The following is a 20,849-nucleotide window of genomic DNA, read 5'->3' as shown; positions in this document are numbered from 1 at the left end:
GGTCGGCATGGTGTAACGGTTTTGCCATGAGGTTTAAAACCTGCCTCAGCTCCAGCTCTCAGCCTGTCGTTAGGTTGACTGAAAGTTAGACTGAGACAGCATTTCCAGCATGGAGACCGCCATTGATGGGACTCCAGCGCCCCCTGCAGGAACAGATGATGTCACTCAGGCTTCAAACATTCAGATTTACAGTCTGTGATGTAACTACAGAGACAAACATAAGGAGGCAGAGTTAAGTCAGTATGTTTATAATCTACCATTCCTGATCGTTTCCAGTAAAGAAGGATCTAAAATATCTCACTTGAACATTTTCTTTGGAATTCTTTGCAAAAATCTGAACATGAAGCTTCTCGGCTCTCTCGCCTAAATTAGTGCGTCATAGAGTTTTTATGCTCCTGCTGCAGATTTTTAATCTCTTCGTTCCTGAAACTGGAGCAACTTTATTTCCTCTGCTTCAAATAAACAGAGAAAATGTTGCTCGATGATTATTTTATTGGTTAATTGGCTTTGCTCTCCTGGTATGAAGTGGTGATCAGAGGACGTGCAGCTGTGTGAGGAGGCATCTCCCAGGAGACACACACACACTCAGAGAGACACACACACACACTCAGAGACACACACTCACACACACACACTCAGAGACACACACTCACACACACACACTCAGACACACACATACACACTCACAAACACAGACACACACACATACACACTCACACACACAAACTGTAGCATCTGCAGAGATTTTTCTGCCCTCGTCTGCAAAAAAAGAAAGGACCCAGTTCACGGAAAACCAGTATCATTTTTAATAATTACACATATTTACAAAGATGCGGTGAAGCAAAAATGAAGCGAATCCAACCGGTTAGAAAAAGAACTCATGGACGAGGTTCATTCAGATCATTTAGAACATCTTCGATTGGCCTTCACAGGGCTCGTGGTGTCAAAGACTCTCCATTTATCTGCTGGTCCCTCCACAAACAAAGAAAACTCACACACCTTTCACCGGCTGAGCAAAAAGACCCGAACACAAACACACACACACACACACAAACACACTCAGAGACGAGGAGGAGGAGCTTCCTCTAAATGTTGGACTGATCTCTAGACGCTTGAAGTCTCTCCGAGTGTGTGTCTCTGAGTGTGTGTGTGTCTGTGTGTGTGTTTGTGTCTCTGTGTGTGTGTCTCTGTGTGTGTCTGTGTGTGTGTGTGTCTCTGTGTGTGTGTGTGTCTCTGTGTGTGTGTCTCTGTGTGTGTGTGTGTCTCTGTGTGTGTGTGTCTCTGTGTGTGTGTGTGTCTCTGAGTGTGTGTGTGTGTCTCTGTGTGTGTGTGTGTCTCTGAGTGTGTGTGTGTGTCTCTGTGTGTGTGTGTGTCTCTGAATGTGTGTGTGTGTCTCTGTGTGTGTGTGTGTCTCTGAGTGTGTGTGTGTGTCTCTGTGTGTGTGTGTGTCTCTGTGTGTGTGTGTGTCTCTGAGTGTGTGTGTGTGTCTCTGTGTGTGTGTCTCTGTGTGTGTGTGTGTGTCTCTGAGTGTGTGTGAGTGAGTGTGTGTGTGTGTGTGTATCTGAGTGTGTGTTGTATTGGACTAATTGGCGAGTGTGTATCAGCTTCATTATCTCTCTCTCTCTCTCTCTCTCTCTCTCGCCCTGCGGCTAATTGAGAACCTTTGACTTGGGATCAGCTAATTAATCCCATTATGTTGTTATCACATTAGCACGGGTCAGATTTCATCAAATGAATCTGAGCCAATGGAGAGAGAGCTCCTCTTCTCCTCGTCCTCTGAACCTCAGACGGAGAGATTTCAGAGTCTCTGACTTTGATCTGTGCTGCGAACTGATCATCACTGACGTCTTTGATTTAACCCTTTCAGCAGCGCGAGGCTCGCTGATGGTACAGAGACGAGTCTGTCTTTGTTTAAAGGTGGCGGTTTGTTTATGGAGGTTACAGCCTCAAACAACGGTCTTAAACTGTCGACCTGTGGAAAAGGAAATCATGTTTGAAGGATCAAAACTTCAAGTGTGTCGGCTGGATTTACACGAGCAACAGCTCACACCTACCCGAGTCTAACACCCGGTTTTATTTAAAATATTTAACCTGTTATTTATTTAAAATAGTTTAAAACCTCCGCTGATTAAAACCGCTGAAGTGTAAAATCCTGCAGTTCATCCAGTGTCCACTAGAGGCCGGCTGCAGAAGCACAGGAAGTCACACACACACTTCATATAAAATCAGTTTGCAGTGTGTTTGTAGACTCAGCAGCAGAGTGTCAGAAGGCTGGAAGTCGTTTATCAGTAACCGCTAACCAGAACGCCTTTAAAAGTCGTGGTCACTCCTGTCAGACGGGTTCCAAGAGTGATGTCGTCCTCGACCTGCGTTAGAGGTTAAGTACCGGCTGGTCAAGTTTTGCTCGGACACCAAACATACGAGGAACGAGGAAAAAAAGTCACAGCTGGAGCGTCTTAAGAGTTTGGGCTGATGTGGGACTCTAACCTGGTTGCCTTGGTGATAACCACGACACTCATTCATATTCCCTCCTCACTGCATGGGCAACACGGACAGATCTGCAAATCGAGAGTTTCTATTTGAGGTCGGGGGGGGGGTGGGTTTACAGTCTCGAGGGTCCTGATGGAGAGCCTCTTTAAGAAACAAGATTAAACATTAAGAACATTAATTATCTTTTGATGATTCTGTCTGCACAAAGAGATCATGATATTTATAATCTGGAGTTGCTCCGTGTAAATTCAGCCTTTTGGAGGCACAACGATCCCGAAATGGAAACAGAAACACTTTTCCACAAGACAGCACAGCCAGGCGGTCACAGGATCTTTACGGCCGGCTGCAGATGGTCACACAGCAGAAGCTGGTGAGGAAGAATCTGAGCTTGGCCAGCACGGGGAGGAGGCCGACGAGAGCTTTATTCTCCTCATCTGACTGAACCTGAAGATCACCTTTAATACACAGGACTGAAGCAGCCAATCACCACTCTCTAAACATCTGATACTACTCTGGCTCTTTGGATGAATTTATAAAGCGCTCATTAATCATCTGTTGAAGTGAAAAGGTTCGATCGTGTGTCAGGTCTTAAGGACGCTACAGCGCACCAATCAGAGTGAAGCCACGCCCTCAGATTTCTCTGCGTGAAGAGATGCTCAGTAAGAGATTAAGTGCAATCAGAGACTCGGTAGTTCATCCATCTTTGAGGCACTTCTTAAATAAAAAGAGTCCCCTCCCCCTCGTTGTTTGTAAAATCATAAAAACAACAGTAAAGAAACATCGTGGTTGCGGATGAATCTGTGCCACTTTGCATCGATAAAAAGGCATCGTCAATGTTTGTACCACTACCTACATTATTTTACACAATAATAATAACTTATTTCTTCCTTCCTCAGTGTACATTCTTGTTCTGCGTGGGGCGTCTTTGCCCCCCCTACAAGATACAAAAAAAACAGGAATTAACAAAAAAAAAAAGAAAAGTGCAAGTTAAAATTCAAGTTCCTCGGCAGAGCCGTCATGGATCGGGGGACATGAGGCGGGGTGGAGACGTGTTCATGACGGCAGGCACAGAATGAGACGGCTCTCTCCGCTCACACGTCGAAGCCGCTCGTGCTTCGACGTGAGGATGGACATTCTGAGGGGGGGAAGGAAAAAAAAGGGCGAAGACGGCGGAGCGACAGGGAATGTTCTGAAGTCTTTGTTTTCCAGGAAACCAAATAAAAAGAGGAAACAATCGAAACTCTGCTCCTGTTGTCTTTGCTTGTTGACATGTCCACAGGGTGAGTCGTCCTCCTCCTCCTCCTCCTCCTCCTCCTCCTTGGCTCTGAGTGTCTTTTGGCTGAGACGGCAGCTTGGACGAGCAGAAGGTGGGCGAGGGAGGAAGCGTGTCTCTCCTTCATACAGACTCCTCTGTGGATAGCAGCAGGGGGTTGATGTATTCAAATCCCTCAAACTCTGACTGGTCTATTCTCTTGATGACGTCCCTGAGGGGAGAGACAAAGAGAGACGGAGGAAGAGGGATTAGAGGAGGAGTTTCACTACAACAACACAGCACAATGACATCACCATCGACCTGCTCTGTGAGGAACCAATCAGGGGCTCGACCTGAACCACCATGTCCTCTGGACCTGAGAACTTTGTCAAAGCTTAGTGAGAGATATAGTCTGTATGAAACATGGACGTAGTCTCTGTGAGGTCACCCATTGGTTTCTGAAGAGGCCTTTTGAAGTTCAAGCAACACAAACAGAACTCATGAGTCGACCATTGTTGTTGTAGTCCATCGACTAGCTCATGGCTACTGACTGGAACCTTACTGAGCATGTGCAAAAAGTTTCAGTTTTCAGAGGAACTCTTTATCGCCCGTTTACACGATGACAGAGATGCTGCTGTTTTCAACAGTCCGCCCTGTGGAACCCTTTTTCTGGTTCCCCAAAACGCCATCGCCGTGTAAACAAACATCCAAAACGCTAGCAAAGGTTACGACTTCCAGCTGAAACCGTCGCGTAAAAAAAAAAAGAGCTCAGAATAACCAGCGGAGCCAGTCAGGGACAAAAAGAACGATTGATGATTCCCTCAGATTAAATGTGTTAAAAACTAAAAATCAAGCATCGTCTTTTTTTATATTTTGTGAAGTTAAGAGTAAGAACCCTCAGTGGAGTAACGAGCGGAGGAAGTCGAGCTGTTCTTTGTTTCCTGAGTGAGTGAGCTCACAGGTAAACGCAGCAGAATGCCACGACCATCCGAGTGCAAATAAATGGACTCCCTTAGCAACACGGCCGGCTTCTTCTTCTTCTGCTGCAACAGGCTGTTTACTCATCTGTGTGTGTGTGTGTGTGTGTGTGTGTGTGTGTGTGTGTGTGTGTGTGTGTGTGTGTGTGTGTGTGTGTGTGTGTGTGTGTGTGTGTGTGTGTGTGTGGAAAGGAGGCCTCTCACAGAGGCTTTCTCCCCTCGGACAAACAGAGTAGGGGGCTTTGAAGTTAAAACAAAAGGTGCCTTCAGTGAACTGTCGCCCCGGTGGACCAGGTGGGTGGGGGTCTCACTTCAGGGGCCACCGGCGGAGCTGAACAGGTTCTGGATCCCACCCACATGGAGCGAAGGACAAGTGAGAGAGACGCTGCGGTGTCTTTGTTTCAGCTTTCAGAGCAGAATACTGATGAAGGAGAGATTACTCCATCTGATCTCATGTGACGCTCTCTCTCTCTCTCTCTCTCTCTCTTTCTCTCTCTCTCTGTCTCTCTCTCTTTCTCTCTCTCTCTGTCTCTCTCTGTCTCTCTCTCTGTCTCTCTCTCTTTCTCTCTCTCTCTGTCTCTCTCTGTCTCTCTCTCTCTCCTGCTCTCCCTCTATCGCTCTCTCTCTCTCTCTCTCTCTTTCTGTGGGTGGAGGTCATCCACCGATACAAGCATCACATCCACCAAATGCTGTTCTTTATTTTGGGACACTCAGAGGAGAGAGAGAGGTTTGGGGACTGACCAAAACAAACATGGAGTCCGACCAACGTAAATATTTTTTTTTTTAAACAGTGCAGGACCTCAAAGCTTTACCAGATGATGAATGAAGAGGAGAAGGAGGAAGAGGAAGAGGAGGAAGAGGAGGATGAGAGGAGGAGGAGGAAGAGGAGCAGGAGGAAGAGGAGAGGAAGAGGAGGAGGAAGAGGAAGAGGAGAAGGAGCAGGAAGAGGAGGAGAAGGAGGAGGAAGAGGAGGAGAGGAAGAGGAGGAGGAGAAGGAGGAGGAAGAGGAGGAGAAAGAGGAGGAGAAGGAGGAGGAAGAGGAGGAGGAAGAGGAAGAGGAGGAGAGGAAGAGGAGGAGGAGGAGGAGGAGGAAGAGTAGAGATGGAACAAAAGCTCCAGAGAGCATTTCTTGGTCTCGAGATGTTTGAAAGTCTCGGTCTCAGACTGGGCGGACTGCAGATTTAAAATCAATCATTTGTAGTTTGATTTTTGTCCCCCCTTTACGCCCGCAACCTTCACCGTGTTACGGTCTAAGTGAGTGACACGCCTGCTGCACACTAGCGGGAGTGGATGAGTTCATTGATATTTATGGTCTTGACTTGATCTCGATCCTTAAATGTCTTGGTCTTGTCTCGGTCTTGGAGCACTCTGGTCTCGGGTATGTCTTGGGTCTTGGTTAGTGTGGTCTTGACTACAATACTACTGTGAGTGTTTGCAGACATAGGATCTAAATTTGAAAAAATAATAATTGTGATTGGCCCTGGTGCACGCCTGTACACTGCACAACAAATGACACACAATTGAGCTGAAGTTAGACCGACTTATTAATCAGTCCTGCGACTCAAAAATTGGGTACACCGTGCACCGTGTATGTATGACTTCAGTCCTACCAGACAGGTCAGACATGGCCGATCTGAACCTCATCCAAACATCTAAACTAACACGGTGTTTGAAGAAATGTGTCGCAATACAGAAACTGCACCAAGAAGAAACCAGACCTCCAGAGTCTGCAGGGTCCTGTAAAAAAACCTTCTACTGAATATTTACAATCCAAGATATTTCTGATCCGTATTTATCTTTTGATGAACACGTAGCTGCTCAAAATAAAACTCCTGCACGGCTCGGAGCAACAGGTTGAAGAGACGACCTGGTCTCCAAATTCAAGTCCTCTAGAGACGAGTGCTACAGGAGAACAAAGTCCTCCTCCCTGGGCACTGATTCAGGCTGCCATTTACTGAGAGGGGGAGCTGGCAGATAAAAACTAAAGCCCCCCCCCCCCCCCCCAGCAATCCTGGCTTTTAATGTCCCAATGTAAATGTGTAACACGGAGGGTTTACCGTCGCTCTCCCTCGCACAGCGCTCACAGCTCTTTCTTCTCGTGCCAAGCCCATCACGAGTGGGAGAGAGGGGAGACTGGAGAGCTTTTTTGCATCAACCCCCTCCTGGCGGGAGTGGGCGACATCAGCCCCTCTCTCTGTGGTAATGGAAATGAGAGAGAGGGGTGTGGGGGAGATAAAGGGTGAGACGAGGGGGGGAGGAGGCGTGTGTCTTCTTTTGATGTGAGGTGCTTTTTGATGCCAGGTTGGTATCTCCACTGCTGAACTGGTAGTGTGCTCTCCATCCTGTGCCCCCCCCCCCTCACTGTACCACCCCTATGTCTCCCACTAAAGTTTGGAAGGACTCCCGCCATCTCTCGCTGTCACAAAGAGCTTCAGAGGCGTCGCTGTGTCTCCAGAGACGAGGTGTTCAACTCCTTCAGACTGAGGCAGAGACATCGTGGATAAACCAGCGACGCCTGTCATGGCTGCAGAGAATGATGGGTATTTCATCATTAATACACAGAGCTCCTGTTGCATCGCGCCATCTGTAAATGTTCAAAAGTCTACGCCTGCAAAGGCCGGATGCTGATTGTCTCCACTTTAACCACTGTGCAACTCCATCTCTCCTAAAAGGCCTCCAGAGTGCATGTATTCTCCCCCCCCCCCACACCAGAACAAAGAGGAGGAACATCTCCTGCTTACGTGGTGTTTGAAACTTCCAGTTAAACTTGCTGAGATGGTTTCAGTCCAATAAAAGCTTTGCAGGAGAAAGCTAAACGTTGGAGCCTGAAGAATCAGTCCAGCATGGATTTTAATGAGAGCAGTGTCTAACATCAGCCTGATGAAGTCCACTGGCAGGGTGCAACAAAGGCATATGGGATCCATTTCTTGCAGTCACACAGGGTGTGTTTGTGTTTCCGTGCTGTGGCTGCAGACAGTCAGACAGCCTGCACCGTGTCTGTTGTCCTGCCAGAACTCTGCAGCCTTCTCCCTCCAGAGTGAAATCTACTCACAGAATCCCGTCACATCCTGGAGGCTAAATGTTAGCATGAATCACAGCAAAGTCCCTGCTGCATAAAGACGTCAGCGTGGGGAGCTCACGGGGGGTGGGGTTATTGAATGCAGAGGAGAGATGGCACAACATGGACTGTTTGTGTGAGAAGACCTTTTAAATATCTCTGTTCAGTTTGGACGAGCTCTAATGCTCTTGCAGGCTCTGCAGGCTTTCCACTTCACACCTGACAGGTATAATCACAGATCTGTGCTGCCGGTACCTGCTGCAAAGCTCCTCACAGTCTAAACAACTTGGCTGAAAAATCTTATGACTCAATAGGCCCCGTTTACGAGCTGATTTCACCTGAAACTGTAACTTTTAGTGACTGAAGACACAACGTTTATAAAACAGCAACGTCTGCGAGAAAACTTGTGATATGCAGCGACTCTGAAAAGCTGAGACTCTGAAAAGCTGAGACTCTTCAAACAAGCTCATTACGCTTCCAGACTAAAGCCGGGCGCGAGTAGTCGGACTACAACAACAATGGCGGACTCCAGAGTTCTGTTTGTGAAAATGTTTCCTCTCATGACTCGTTGACTCTCTCTGAAGTTTAGAGTCACTCGGAGTGAAAACCCCACGTCATCGTCCGTCCACACAAACGTTTGTGTGTTAGAAAAGTTTGTTTGTTTACACCTCGGCGTGTTGTTTCATCACAGAGTCACACCGCCACCTACTGGTCCGGCATGTATAAACTCCGTTTTTGAGTACTCTAATATATTATTATAAATATAATGTGATGGTGAAGGAGATCATCTCTTATACCACATGTGAAGGATCTCTAAATTATTCATGTGACCTCTCCTCTAATGAGACGTTGCCGTGAGCTGCAGAGGCGGGACTTACTCGTCATCTGGTGTTAGCTGCACTGGTTCATTAGTAAACTGCGTGTCGAAGTTTTCGAGGCCGTACTCGTCAGAGATTTGAGGTTTGAAGGGCGGCGTCACCTCCTTCTTCTCCAGCTGAGGGGAAAAACAAACACATCAAATAAATGAGTGTAAAAACAGGATAACAATGTTTCCACTCAGTCGAGGTTTGCATGCACATTGTGAGCTCCAACCCTTTAATAATTAAACATGATTTAAAACCCCCCGCTTTGACTGAAACACAGAGATCTCTTCTGATGGATGTTGTAAATAAAACCCTCATAGCTCTCGTTAGGAAGCTCTGACGTCAACACTGAAGAAAGTTTCTGTAACTTAGAGGAGGAATGTGCGTCTTTTTGATCCAGTAGATTTGACCCTCCTCCAACTCGAGTTCACGAGGGAGATATTTATTAAAACGCACCATAATTAAACACCATTAAGGGCAAGAGGTGGACAAACTCGTCCTTTTCTCGAGCTGCAATCCCCTGTGTCCTGCATTGTTGTGTTAGCATGCTAATGTTAGCGCTCTTTAGTTAGCTTGTAGCTTCACACTGCATGTAAATTAACACAGAATGATCGTGATCTAAAAACTCTTACTAACATCCAAATAATCAGTGAGTATGTTCTTCTTCTTCTCTCTCTTGACTAAAACAGCTTTTACACACAAGGGGAGGAGCTGGCAGTCCCGTCCATATAAACACGGCTCTGACAACAACACAGCCAGCGGGACTCGAGCTTCTTCACTCAATGTGAAGCTACGAGCTAACAAAAGAGCGCTAACATTAGCATGCTAACACACAACAATGCAGGGCACAGGTGATTGCAGCTCGAGCTAAGGATGATTTTGTCCACCGTTTGCACTTAATGGTGTTTAATTATGGTGGTGTGTCGCTGGAGGAGGGCGGCGGTTTCAGTATGGAGGAGGTGTGGCCTAATAGCAGTTTGTTTTGGTTTCATGCTGGAGCTAAAGGTCGACGTCTACTGGACCAAAAAGTCACACATTCTTCCTTTAAAGTCCATCTCACTGATTGGACCTTTAAGTGATAATATTATCACAGCAGTGTGTACTGTGTATAATAAGATATATTCGGCTGTTTCTTTTGCTTTTATTATAAGTTTATAGTTTCAGTTTATAGTTTCTATTCTGAGGACTGAGTTTACCTGCAGATACAAAGACAGTAACTTTCATCTTCTTCTATTTTAAAAATATTTCTAACCCACTTTTAAAAAGGTTGCAGAAAGAACCAAAAACACGGCGAGTATACGAGTGCACATCTGTTCTCTGTGACTTCATTTTGTTCTCAGGAAATGTCCTCAGAGCTCATTTGAACAGGATGAGGGACTGATGTGAAACCATGGCAACAAACCAGACAAAAACTCTGAATCACTCGCTGCACAAATTACTCTGCTGCGTCAACCTTCTCTGTTCTGTTGTTTTTCTCCCTCTCTCCACTTCATTCCTCTCTTCATCACCGCGGAGAAATGTCCAAACACAGAGGTCTGTTTGTGACCGAGTCTCATCCGACTGCACGGAAAACACGTTCGCTGTTTCAGCCGCTCTCACTGATTGGATATAACCCACTGTGATGGGCTCAGTGGCTGTCAGAACATCACAAATGTTCCAGCGCTCTTATATTTGTTCGAAATTTCAGACTACAGTTTTGACAAGCTCATAACCAGATTTGTCAAATATTGTTTAAACATTTGACAACATTTCCTCTTTAGGCCCTGAACTGTTGAGTTGAATGTTTTTATGCAACATCACCATTTACAGTAGTCTCAGAGCGTGGATTTAAACACAAAAACCAACAATATGTTCCTCCAGGACAACAAAAACAAAAAAAACAAAGAGTTTATGGGCTCATTGGTGGTTTGGGGGAGGGGCCAACCGGGGCCAGTGCTCCTGTAATACTGAGCTTGGCTCCCCCCCTGCGGCCCCCCTCCAAAAGAGGATGTTAATAAAACAAAACATTCAATTCGATGATAATGTGCTGGTGCTAAAGGTGGAACAATTGCAGCTCAACCACAGACCTTAAATTAATAGAATGGTCACCTCCTTCAACTCAACAACCAAGAAAGGCTTTTTTCTTTATCTATTTTTGTCCTGGATCGAATGTGTCCCCCCTCTCACAAAAGAAGTCCTCAGTCAAAGCGGTGTAGAAGCTCGACTGTTGACAGCGCATTAAAGGTCCAAACAGTGAGATGTGTAGTGAGTGAGATGATAAAGTGAGGTTACTATATGATCAGACATTAAGGAAACATGCTATGTTAAAGTGCTGGCCTCTCTGACAACAATGCAGCAGCCAGTATGTCCTCCTTCTAACTTTAGATTCTGGTGCTGAATGCTCTGGATTTGTTTGGACCAGAGAAGGTAGGCGGTTTTAAGACACCCCCCACACGGCCGTTTTGGACGCCTCTCAGTTTGCCAGATATGAGAGCAGTTATCAGGTCAAACCAACAGGTGTTGCAGCGATGGAAGCGGGCAAGAGAAGTGGTTCAGATAGAAGTGATTGTACCCGACCTAAAAAGCCTCTGCATGTTTCTAATAAGCTCCACGAGCAGAAACGTGCTCAAACTAGGATCAATATTGGAGATGCTTTTGAAAAATGGAGAGAGGTGAGAACACAGAAAGGTTTACAGACCCATGCAGAGCTGGATAAACACTGAAGCTTCAGTGTCCACCACATGGTGACCTGTGTGAGCATCCACTCTAGAGAGGAGGGGGGAGACAGCTCTCTACAATGTTTAGAATTTAGACTGCAGTACCCATTTTAACCACTAAGGGTCAGAGTTAAATACTGCTCCTTTAAAAATAATCTTCTCCCTAGTGGTCTGGTTTGCTTTTGTGGCTCATAAAGAGGCATCAGAATGATTTCCACTCGTTAATAACCAGCTCTAAACTGTTCACAGGACTACTGATTAAGTACTTTTAATGTTCTCAGTTCAAACAAAGCTCTTATCGTTGAGATTCAGGTCAGAAAATGTTCATTTAATATGTTTCATTTCTTGAAACGCTGAAAAAACAAGTTGATTTATTCTTTATGTACGACAACCATCGAGGAATCGTCCCGCTCTCTTTCCAGTTGCTCCTGTTGTGTGTTTCCTGTGTGTGTGTTTAGTTGCTACAAAAGTTCTTCTGCTGGGTTCTGCAGAACTTTCTCTGTTTCATTAGTGTTATTGGTTCAAAGCTCTTTGTGGGAACATCTTCAAACAAACAAACAAACACAAAACAACACAAACATTTTCTCCTCGTCTCTCTGCCTCTCCATCACACGGGCCCACCTTCCCCCAATCTCTCTCTCTCTTTGCTAATTTGTTTTTCAGCTCTCTCAGCGCCTACCTACACTCCTCTGTCAGCTTCACCCCCTCACATCCTGTCTCCATCTTTCTCCTCCACGTTTGTCTCCGTCTTACTCATTGTCGACGCTTTCATCTCCTCACATGCCTCTCCTCTCTCCTCCTACTTTCCCTGCATGCTCTGATGTGTTGTTGGGCAGGCTGAGGCTCCGTGTGTGCTGGTAATGAAGCTCGGTGAGGGCCAGGAATGGGCCCGGCGTCTGCACACACGCACGCACACACACACACACACACACACACACACACACACACACACACACACACACACAAAAACACTCACACTCACACACACACACACGCACACAGACACAAACACACACACACACACACACACACGCACACAGACACACAAACACACACACACAGTAGCAGATAGTGCCCCCGAGGCCAGAGGGGCACATGAAAGAGGAAACACAGCGCCAGGGATTTTCAGGCACTACTACCTGTGTGTGTGTGAGTGAGTGTGTGTGTGTGTGTTTGAGTTTGTGTGTGTGTGTGTGTGTGCGTGTGTTTGAGGTTGTGTGAAATATCTTCTGCTGCGTCTGTGTGTGTTTGAGTTTGTGTGTGTGTCTGTGTGTGTTGGACAAGTTTGGGCAACACACGCACACAGACACAAACACACACACACACACACACACACACACACACACACACACACACACACACACACACACACACACAAACACTCCTCGTCCTCCACATCTCTGCAGACGCTCCATAAGCGTCAATTTGAATATGAGTTGTGAAATATCTTCTGCTGCGTCTTGCTGTCAGTCTGAAGAAACGTTCTCATCTTTGTGTAACGGCTCAATTTAACGGACAGAGTGGCGTTTCAGGAGAGAGAACATGACCACATGTTGTGTGAACTCGGTAAGAGAGGTTTTCTTCTGGTCCATTCGTTACCAACAGGTTTTGTGCAATGCAGACGGAGCGCAGGAGTTTTTTCTCTCCTCGTTTGGTCCCGGTGTCTGGGTTGGGAAGTCGTTCTTCAGACTTCAGTGTTTTCACTTCAGGACGTCAGAATGTGGTTACGTTAGGAGAAATGCTTTCTGGCATCAGACAGAACCAACAGCACGTTTTTTTGGTTCAAGTGTCACCACAAAGAATCCCTTCATATCTGATCTCCTGCCTTAATGTGATCTCAGAGTCAAACTAACCGGCAGCGCTCCGATGGAGACTGAAACCCGTCCCGGGCTCAGCGCTCGTCAGGCTGACGGCTCTCTGGCAGTGAAGCGCTGAGTGTTTGGAGAGGGCATGAAAGAGGACGGCAGGTAAATGATATTCAAATGTGTCATCTCTTCAGAGAGAAAGCTCAGTGCTCCCTCAGGAACGTCTGATGAATATTAATGTGTGCTAACAACAGGAGCGGCGTGCCAGGCCTGTCAGGTCTGGAGACAGGTTTCAGGTTTGAGGGCAGAGAGCGCCGCTCCTCCACCTCTCTCAGCTTTGTCAACTTGTTTTCCCTCCGCGCTACACGCCGCTGTGTCGCCGGGCTCACGGTTCCTCTCCGCTTTGATATCTTTCCCCCCCCGTTTGCCTTTGGTGTGTACTTCACAGGCTCGGTGGCATCTCTCATTAACACACCCTGACGATTGTTTCCCCTCTTTCATGCCACTGTACTACCTGCCACCCCGCCTCACGCTCCCAGGAGAGACACGCAGCACTGAAGAAGGAGAAATGGCTTTAATTTAGCTGAAATGAAAAGTGTGTTAATGTCTGATAAAGCGTGCTAAAGGAAGATAAAGGATTGTGCTAACTCTACTGTGATGAAGCAATTATGATCCTAAAACACGAGCAGATACAGAGGTTTAGCCCGAGTTAAGATTTACATTTCTACACGTTGTGGCTTTTTAGGTCGAGTATCAGTTATATCTGACCCAGACAATCAGGCTCACAGGCTGTGTGCATTTAAAGAAATATTACTATTTTTTTAAATCAAAATGACGGTCATTTCCAAGTCAAAGGAGCAAGATGCATAGATTAAAATGGGTACTGCAGTCTAAATTCTAAACATTGTAGAGCACTGTCTCCCCCCTCCCTCTCTAGAGTCGATGCTCACTCAGGTCACCATGTGGTGGATACTGAAGCTTCAGTGTTTATCCAGCTCTGCATGGGTCTGTAAACCTTTCTGCATTCTAACCTCTCTCCATATTCTCTCTCATATCTGGCAAACCGAGGGGCGCCCAAAACGGCCGTGTAGGGGGTGTATTAAAAGCGCCTACCTTCTCTGGTCCAAACAAATCCAGAGCATTCAGGACCAGAATCTAAAGTTAGAAGGAGGACATACTGGCTGCTGCATTGTTGTCAGAGACGCCATGACTTCAACATAGCATGTTTCCTTAATGTCTGATCATATAGTTAGCTCACTTTATCATTTCACTCACTACACATCTCACTAATTGGACCTTTAAGCCAAACTTTTAGCTCTTTCTCCTGTTAGTACGTAACCCAGGTGTATGAAGAAGAAACGTCTCATCGTGGAGACTTGCGCCCTGCTGTCAGGAATCAGCAGATGAAAACGTTGCATGTTCAGCAGTGTCAGGACTCAGAGAAGAGACTCCTGATACAGCTGTCACTCGTTTGTCACTCCACACAGCCACAGGATGAAACACAGTCGACGTGCTTCAAAGACCCCAAGGAGCTGCAGCCGTGTGAAAACTGTTCATGTTGTCAAACAATAAATCTGATAAAGTGTGTCATCCTCCTTTATTGTGTCTTTTTGTAAATAAATGTTTCTCTCTCTCTGCGGTGTTTTTTGTACATTACAGCTCGTAAACGTCGAGCGGCTGAACACTTCCTGTGTGCGACTGGAAAGACGTTTAATTATTTACAGCTTCTCTTTTTTCTTTCATGTCGCTTTTTCATCAGTTTTGAGCGTCGGACCAACAAACACATCTAGTGCTAATGTTTCAGTGTGTGTGTGTGTGTGTGTGTGTGTGTGTGTGTGTGTGTGTGTGTCTGTGTGTGTGTGTGATTAGGAATTCACTTTTATTTGCTTGTTGCTCCACAGGGGGGAGGATCGTACTATTGTCTGTAAGTTAATCATACATTTTTTAACACACACACACACACACACACACACACACACACACACACACACACACACACACACACACACACACACACACACACACACACACACACACACAGAGCTCCACCTCAGTCTTGTTCAGATCATACACAGGAGGGTGTGTAGTGTGTGTTCTGTGTGTTGTTGTGTTTACTGTATGTGCGTGACAGCTGCTCTCACAGCTGATTGGCAGTAAAGTGGGCGTGCAGCGTTTATCTGTCTCTGTTGTTCGTACAGTGGTGGTGACGAGCTGACAGGTTGTAGATCAGCTGTCAGAGGCTGTCTGTCAGAAAGACGACACACACACACACACACACACACACACACACACATCCCACCACATGAAGTGTTCACATGAAGCTGTGATACTCTACGCCCTGAACATAGCCACAGTAATTCCATTAACGGGGTCGAGCTCTTACCTGGTCCCAGTCTATACTGCGGAAAAACGTGTGTAACTTGATATCTGTGAAGCCTGTCTCGACCTGGCATCCCAGCCGCTCCTTGGGATCCTGTCGGGATAAAACAGTGTGTCAGGAACGTGAAGTGATGTAATGTCATGTCGAGATGTTTAGATGCTGTCAGGATGATTGGTCATAAAGTCACATGATGATATCTCTTATTTCTAGGATTCATCCACACATGTTCTGTACTGCTCACGTTCAGGGTAGCGGGGGGCTGGAGCTGACCCCAGCTGTGATTGGTAGAGAGGCGGGGTTACAACCTGGACTGGTCACCAGCCAATCACAGAGCTGACATATAGAGACAGACAACAAGCCACACTCGCATTCACCAGTTAACCTAACGAGCATGTCTTTGGACTGTGGGAGGGTTCAGACTTCTCACTTTTGTTTTGGCAGCTCAGGGGTTAAAGTATGACATCAGGTCTGAGGTTTATTTCAAACTACTACTTTTTGTATTACTTTTTGTATTAAAATAAACGAGATTTGATCGTTTTAAAACATGTGGTGTTGAATAGTATTGAACATTTTGATCACCTCAGTTTATCGTCATGTAGGAAGAAAAAAAAAAAATGAAGAAGAGGCCTTGTCTGATCCCATACGTGGAGAGTTGGGAAGCATTGCGCACGCACGCACGCACGCACGCACGCACGCACGCACGCACGCACGCACGCACAGGGGGCTGACTTGGAGTGGACGGCTCTCACCTTGTTGAGAAAGCCCTTGAGCACGCTGGCAGCTTTCACTGACAGAGACCTTGGGATGCGAATGGGTTTCTCGAGAATAACTGTTGGCAAAAAGAGAAAGAGAAGGACGGCAACAACAAAAAAAAAAGGAGAGAGAGAGAGAGAGAAGAAAGAAAAGGACAATCGTGAGCGGGGAGGAGGATGATTCACGGTCCAACCTGCCTGTGGGTGACCATGTCTGCTACGTGGGAGTCAAAGGAAGGGAGGGGAAGCAGAGGACACTGTTCTCTCTCTCTCTCTCTCTCTCTCTTCTGATGGTCCACACGCAGCCTTGAGACTCCCACAGCTCCACAATGTCACACTGACGAGAACAAAAACACTTAGAAAAAGAGTTTCTCCTTCAAAACATGAATCAAAAGATGAGCTGCAGCCTCGCAGATTAACGTTCCATGCTGAGGTGACGTTCAAGGTGATGTGACCACCGAGAGCGTTCCTCCACTTTAACTCAGATTTTTCTGAAATAAGCTGCAGCGCCTTTTAAAAAATAAATAACTAGTTATTTATCAGTTACATGTTCTCAAGTTGTTTTTCTGTTGCTGTGTAAAAGATGATTTCATATTCTGTCAGACAATAAAGCTGAACAATGAACCGTTTGTTGGCACCTGAGGGAGTTTCTTCACAAAAGAGAAAAAAAACATCAACACATGTCCGCACAAATAAAACATAATCAATCCTCTTTGTCTGCTTTTTAAAATTCACTTCAAATGGCTCTCAAAATGCAGCAAAGTGGCCCTTAGAGTTTGCTTCTTTTGTTTGTTACCATAGAGTCATTTGCGACAGTCTGCGGCCATCTTCAGACTGCCGTTTCAATCCTCGATACCCTGTGGCGTTTCACTTTCAATCTGAGGGGGACGAAGTGACCCCCCCTCTGTCTCGTCTTCAGAGGTAGTAACAGAGGCGTTACAGAGGAAAGACGGGATCAGCTGAGACAGCAGGGGAGAACAGCGCAGTGTGTGTGCATGTCTCTCTGTGTGTGTGTATGTGGAATTCCTGCTGTGCCGTGCTTCCACAACGCTGAAACACAACGTGACCTCACAGACTGGGACGCCGCAGAATCAATATGAACGTACAAAGACGTGATGATAGCTAAGCTTAGTTAAGGCATATTTTCAAGAAAAAGCAGACTTCTGAAAAAGGCTTGTAACCACTGGAAATATGGGGCTTTCACAGCGGAGGGGTCGAGATCAAGGTCTCTCGTTATGCAGACGATATAATCCTTTATGTCTCTAAACCAGCTTCAACACAACAACAAGCCCTCACTATATTTGAGCTTTTCTGTCAGTTTTCAGGATTTAAAATCGACTTGAATGAAAGCGAAATCTTTCCAATTATCAAGGCCGCCCTTAAATCTCCCATTCAGGGTCGGGGCGAACCATTTCTGTCATCTTAGCGAATTCAGACGTTTTATTAAAAACACATCCGTGTTCGTTTACCTAAATCCTCAATGCAAGTTATCTTAGCTTACAGTTTGTCTGTATCTAATGTCAACCTTTTTATGAATCAGAAGGTATCTTCTGTGATCAGCTGTTGTTGTTAGTTGGTGTGTATGTGGTTCGTTTTATGTTTGGATGTTTTGTGACTCTTACTACAAGTCGTTGACCACATCATTGATTTCGTCACAGCGGGGGATCTCATCACAGTCACGGCCCCGCCACAGAAACATGGGACATTTAATGTGGCTCTCTGTTTTTTAAACCATTTTTATAAAAGCACATCTTCATGTTGATTTGTTTTTTGTGAGATGTTTTATAAATGTTCTTTAAAGGAAAGATGCTGCTTTTACATTCTTCTTGTTTGTTTGGTTTCTGCCCTCCAGGCTTTTTCTAAAATCAAACGTACACAGAGCTTTTTTGTGAGTCGTCTTTTTTTTCCTTCTGTGGTTCATCTGATTAGAAACATTTCCTCTCACAGTCGAACATGTTGTGGAAATTACACCCAAACAGAAAATCATGTTCTGCAGAGCTTCATCATTACAGCTGAATAAATGCTTCAGATTGGTTCCAAATGGTGATGTTAAAGTCCAACCAAGAGCCTCGATGTAAGAATCCAAAAATCTTGGTTTATGACCTTTTACGGTAATCTTTCATTTTCTTTTACATATTTGTGTTGTAGAGACAGTAACTGGACTTTAAGATATAAACACTTGAAGCTCTCTCTAAAACATTTTTACCATAAAAAACGGGTTTTAAACTGAAAATGTTCTCGATTCAGATTCCAACAGAATCTAACGCCCGTCTGTGCGTCTAAATCTCCGTGGTCTGCATGCGGAGCTCTGAAGTCCTAAAGCGGCTCTGGCTCAGGTTCCTGTTCGGTGACATATGGCGTGTGGCTCCTGTAGTGAAAGTCTTGTTTCCCATTGGCCGGCCCTCGTCCAGGAACCCACTGCTCGACCGGTAAGACCGCCAGGAGGACGGCTCTGGTGGCAGATGCTAGCTATGGTGCCATGCCACGCTGCTGACGGTCACAGCAGAGACGCGTCACACGGGGCTCCTGTAGTACGGAGGAATTTCTGTTTCAGGCGACGGAGAGGGGGAGGGGAAGCTTTAGTAGGGACCATATGGCCTGAGGAAACGCAAATGTAAAGAGAAGAAAAGATTTCATGGAGGTCCCTCCATCCTGACGGTGCAATCACAACTACTGTTTGTTTAATTTGGTGCAAACACTCAGACTTTACAGCAAGATACAAAGCAATCCTGTAGGGTAATTGCACCACACTGACACCTGCCATGTGGTGGACACTGTAGCTTCAGTGTTTAGCCAGCTCTGCATGGGTCTTTAAACCTTTCTGCGTTCTAACCTCTCTCCATTTTTCAAAAGCATCTCCAATATTGATCCTAGTTTGAGCACGTTTCTGCTCGTGGAGCTTATTAGAAACATGCAGAGGCTTTTTAGGTCGGGTACAATCACTTCTATCTGAACCAAAACGGCCGTGTGGGGGGGTCGCCTTAAAAGCGCCTACCTTCTCTGGTCCAAACAAATCCAGAGCATTCAGGACCAGAAACTAAAGTTAGAAGGAGGACATACTGGCTGCTGCATTGTTGTCAGGGAAGCCAGCACTTCAACATAGCATGTTTCCTTAATGTCTGATCATATAGTTAGCTCACTTTATCATTTCACTCACTACACATCTCACTAATTGGACCTTTAAAAACATTTTACATCTGTCATTTATAAAACAAACTAAGTGTACTCCGATGCTGAGGAGTCACACACTGAAACACAGCCGGAGTGGATTGAGAGATGACAGCAAACTAAATGGAATTATCATCGGAGAGAAATAAAATTAGCTGTGTTCCCTGAGATTCCTGCGTTTTAATGAAGCGTACCAAAACCATCTAAGCTCTCCGGGTTTACACACACATAAATCCTTTACAGCCCAGAGCTGATTGTTATTCCGTAGCGTGGATCTGTTTTCCCCCCTCTCGCTGAATAAATGCGTCACAAAGGGTTAAATTAACATGTTTCTGTTTAAATGGCACCAAACAGGCGGCCACATGTGCTTAATATTCACATTTTATTTCCCATCTTTCCTCCAAACTCTCGATCCATTCAGCCGGAGAGAAAATAAAGAGAATGGGACCTTTCAGTTTGACTACAAAATAAAAAACACTTTTTTAGGATCTTTGTGTGATAACTCGTAAAGGCCGAGTCCAAACGTTTTAAACTGAGGTTTTCCTCCTCTCTTTCAAAAAAAATCCAGTCCACACACGCTACGTTCTCAAAAACATGAAAAGGCAAAATGGACTATTACGGCCGTCATAACCACCCCAAGTCAAAAACGATGTCGTTGACATGCTAACATGTTCTCGCCATTCCTCTGCAATGACCATATCATTTACCAATTCAGGCGTCTCTGCTCTTCAACATAGTGGGAGAGTAACTGTTTGTGTATGTGTGATTATATAAAAGGCCCAGTTAGCAACGTTAGCACTAGTGCTAGTTTGGTTACGTCTGCCATCGCACTAATCTCATGTAAACTAAAGTGACAGCATCGCACGATGACGTCAAACACAGCGTGATACAAGAACAAAACTCTGTTTTCCCCGTCTACACAGAAACACCATAAACTGAGTTTCTGAGCTCTCAGTGACCTAAAACGCCGTTTCTGTACCAAAAGTGGAAACGCACAGAAATAACTGCCTACATGTGGACGAGGAGTAACTCTCCTGAGCGATGAAGCCCTTTAAATCCTCCAACATTTACAGCTAAACAACGACTACAGCGTCAGCAGTGTCTGGTTCGAGTACCAGCTTCACACCAGAGGACATTTAAAGCGGTTTTATTAAAACCTGGGATCTCTGCTGGAGTAAAGGACACTTCTTTTATCTCAACGGTTTGGTGTAAAGTAGTGAAGAAACTCATCTGTCTTACATCAGTCTCATGTTTCTCATGAAGCATTTTCAGTATTCAGGGATTCCTGCAGCACTTTAATAGTCAAGGCAGCCGCCTTAACAACAGTTGCAGATAATACAACAAATTGATTAAAATCATCCTGCGTCTCTCTGTGAGATCCAACCGCTCTGGAAGTCTGCCCGTGATC

General features: G+C 45.6%; 1 protein-coding gene across 4 annotated transcripts in view; it reads right to left on the bottom strand.

Annotated features, from left to right (window-relative positions):
- Positions 1-782: 782 nt before the first annotated feature.
- prkcz (protein kinase C, zeta) overlaps positions 783-20,849 on the bottom strand; it is an 82,269-nt gene continuing 62,202 nt past the window's right edge. For all 4 annotated transcript variants that reach the window (XM_020630356.2, XM_065960840.1, XM_020630357.3 and 1 more), the window contains 4 exons: positions 16,271-16,350; positions 15,525-15,614; positions 8,656-8,771; positions 783-3,974 (listed from right to left, as the gene is read on the bottom strand). In XM_020630356.2, coding sequence (XP_020486012.1) covers positions 3,887-3,974; positions 8,656-8,771; positions 15,525-15,614; positions 16,271-16,350 — 374 coding nt within the window. In that variant the 3' untranslated portion in view covers positions 783-3,886. The remainder of the gene's footprint in view (positions 3,975-8,655; positions 8,772-15,524; positions 15,615-16,270; positions 16,351-20,849) is intronic.

Source organism: Labrus bergylta, chromosome 12 (genome assembly GCF_963930695.1).
Source record: "Labrus bergylta chromosome 12, fLabBer1.1, whole genome shotgun sequence".
In the NCBI taxonomy this organism is placed as follows: Eukaryota; Metazoa; Chordata; class Actinopteri; order Labriformes; family Labridae; genus Labrus; species Labrus bergylta.
The sequence above is the reverse complement of the archived record's forward strand: the minus strand, read 5'-3'. Positions and strand labels throughout refer to the sequence as shown.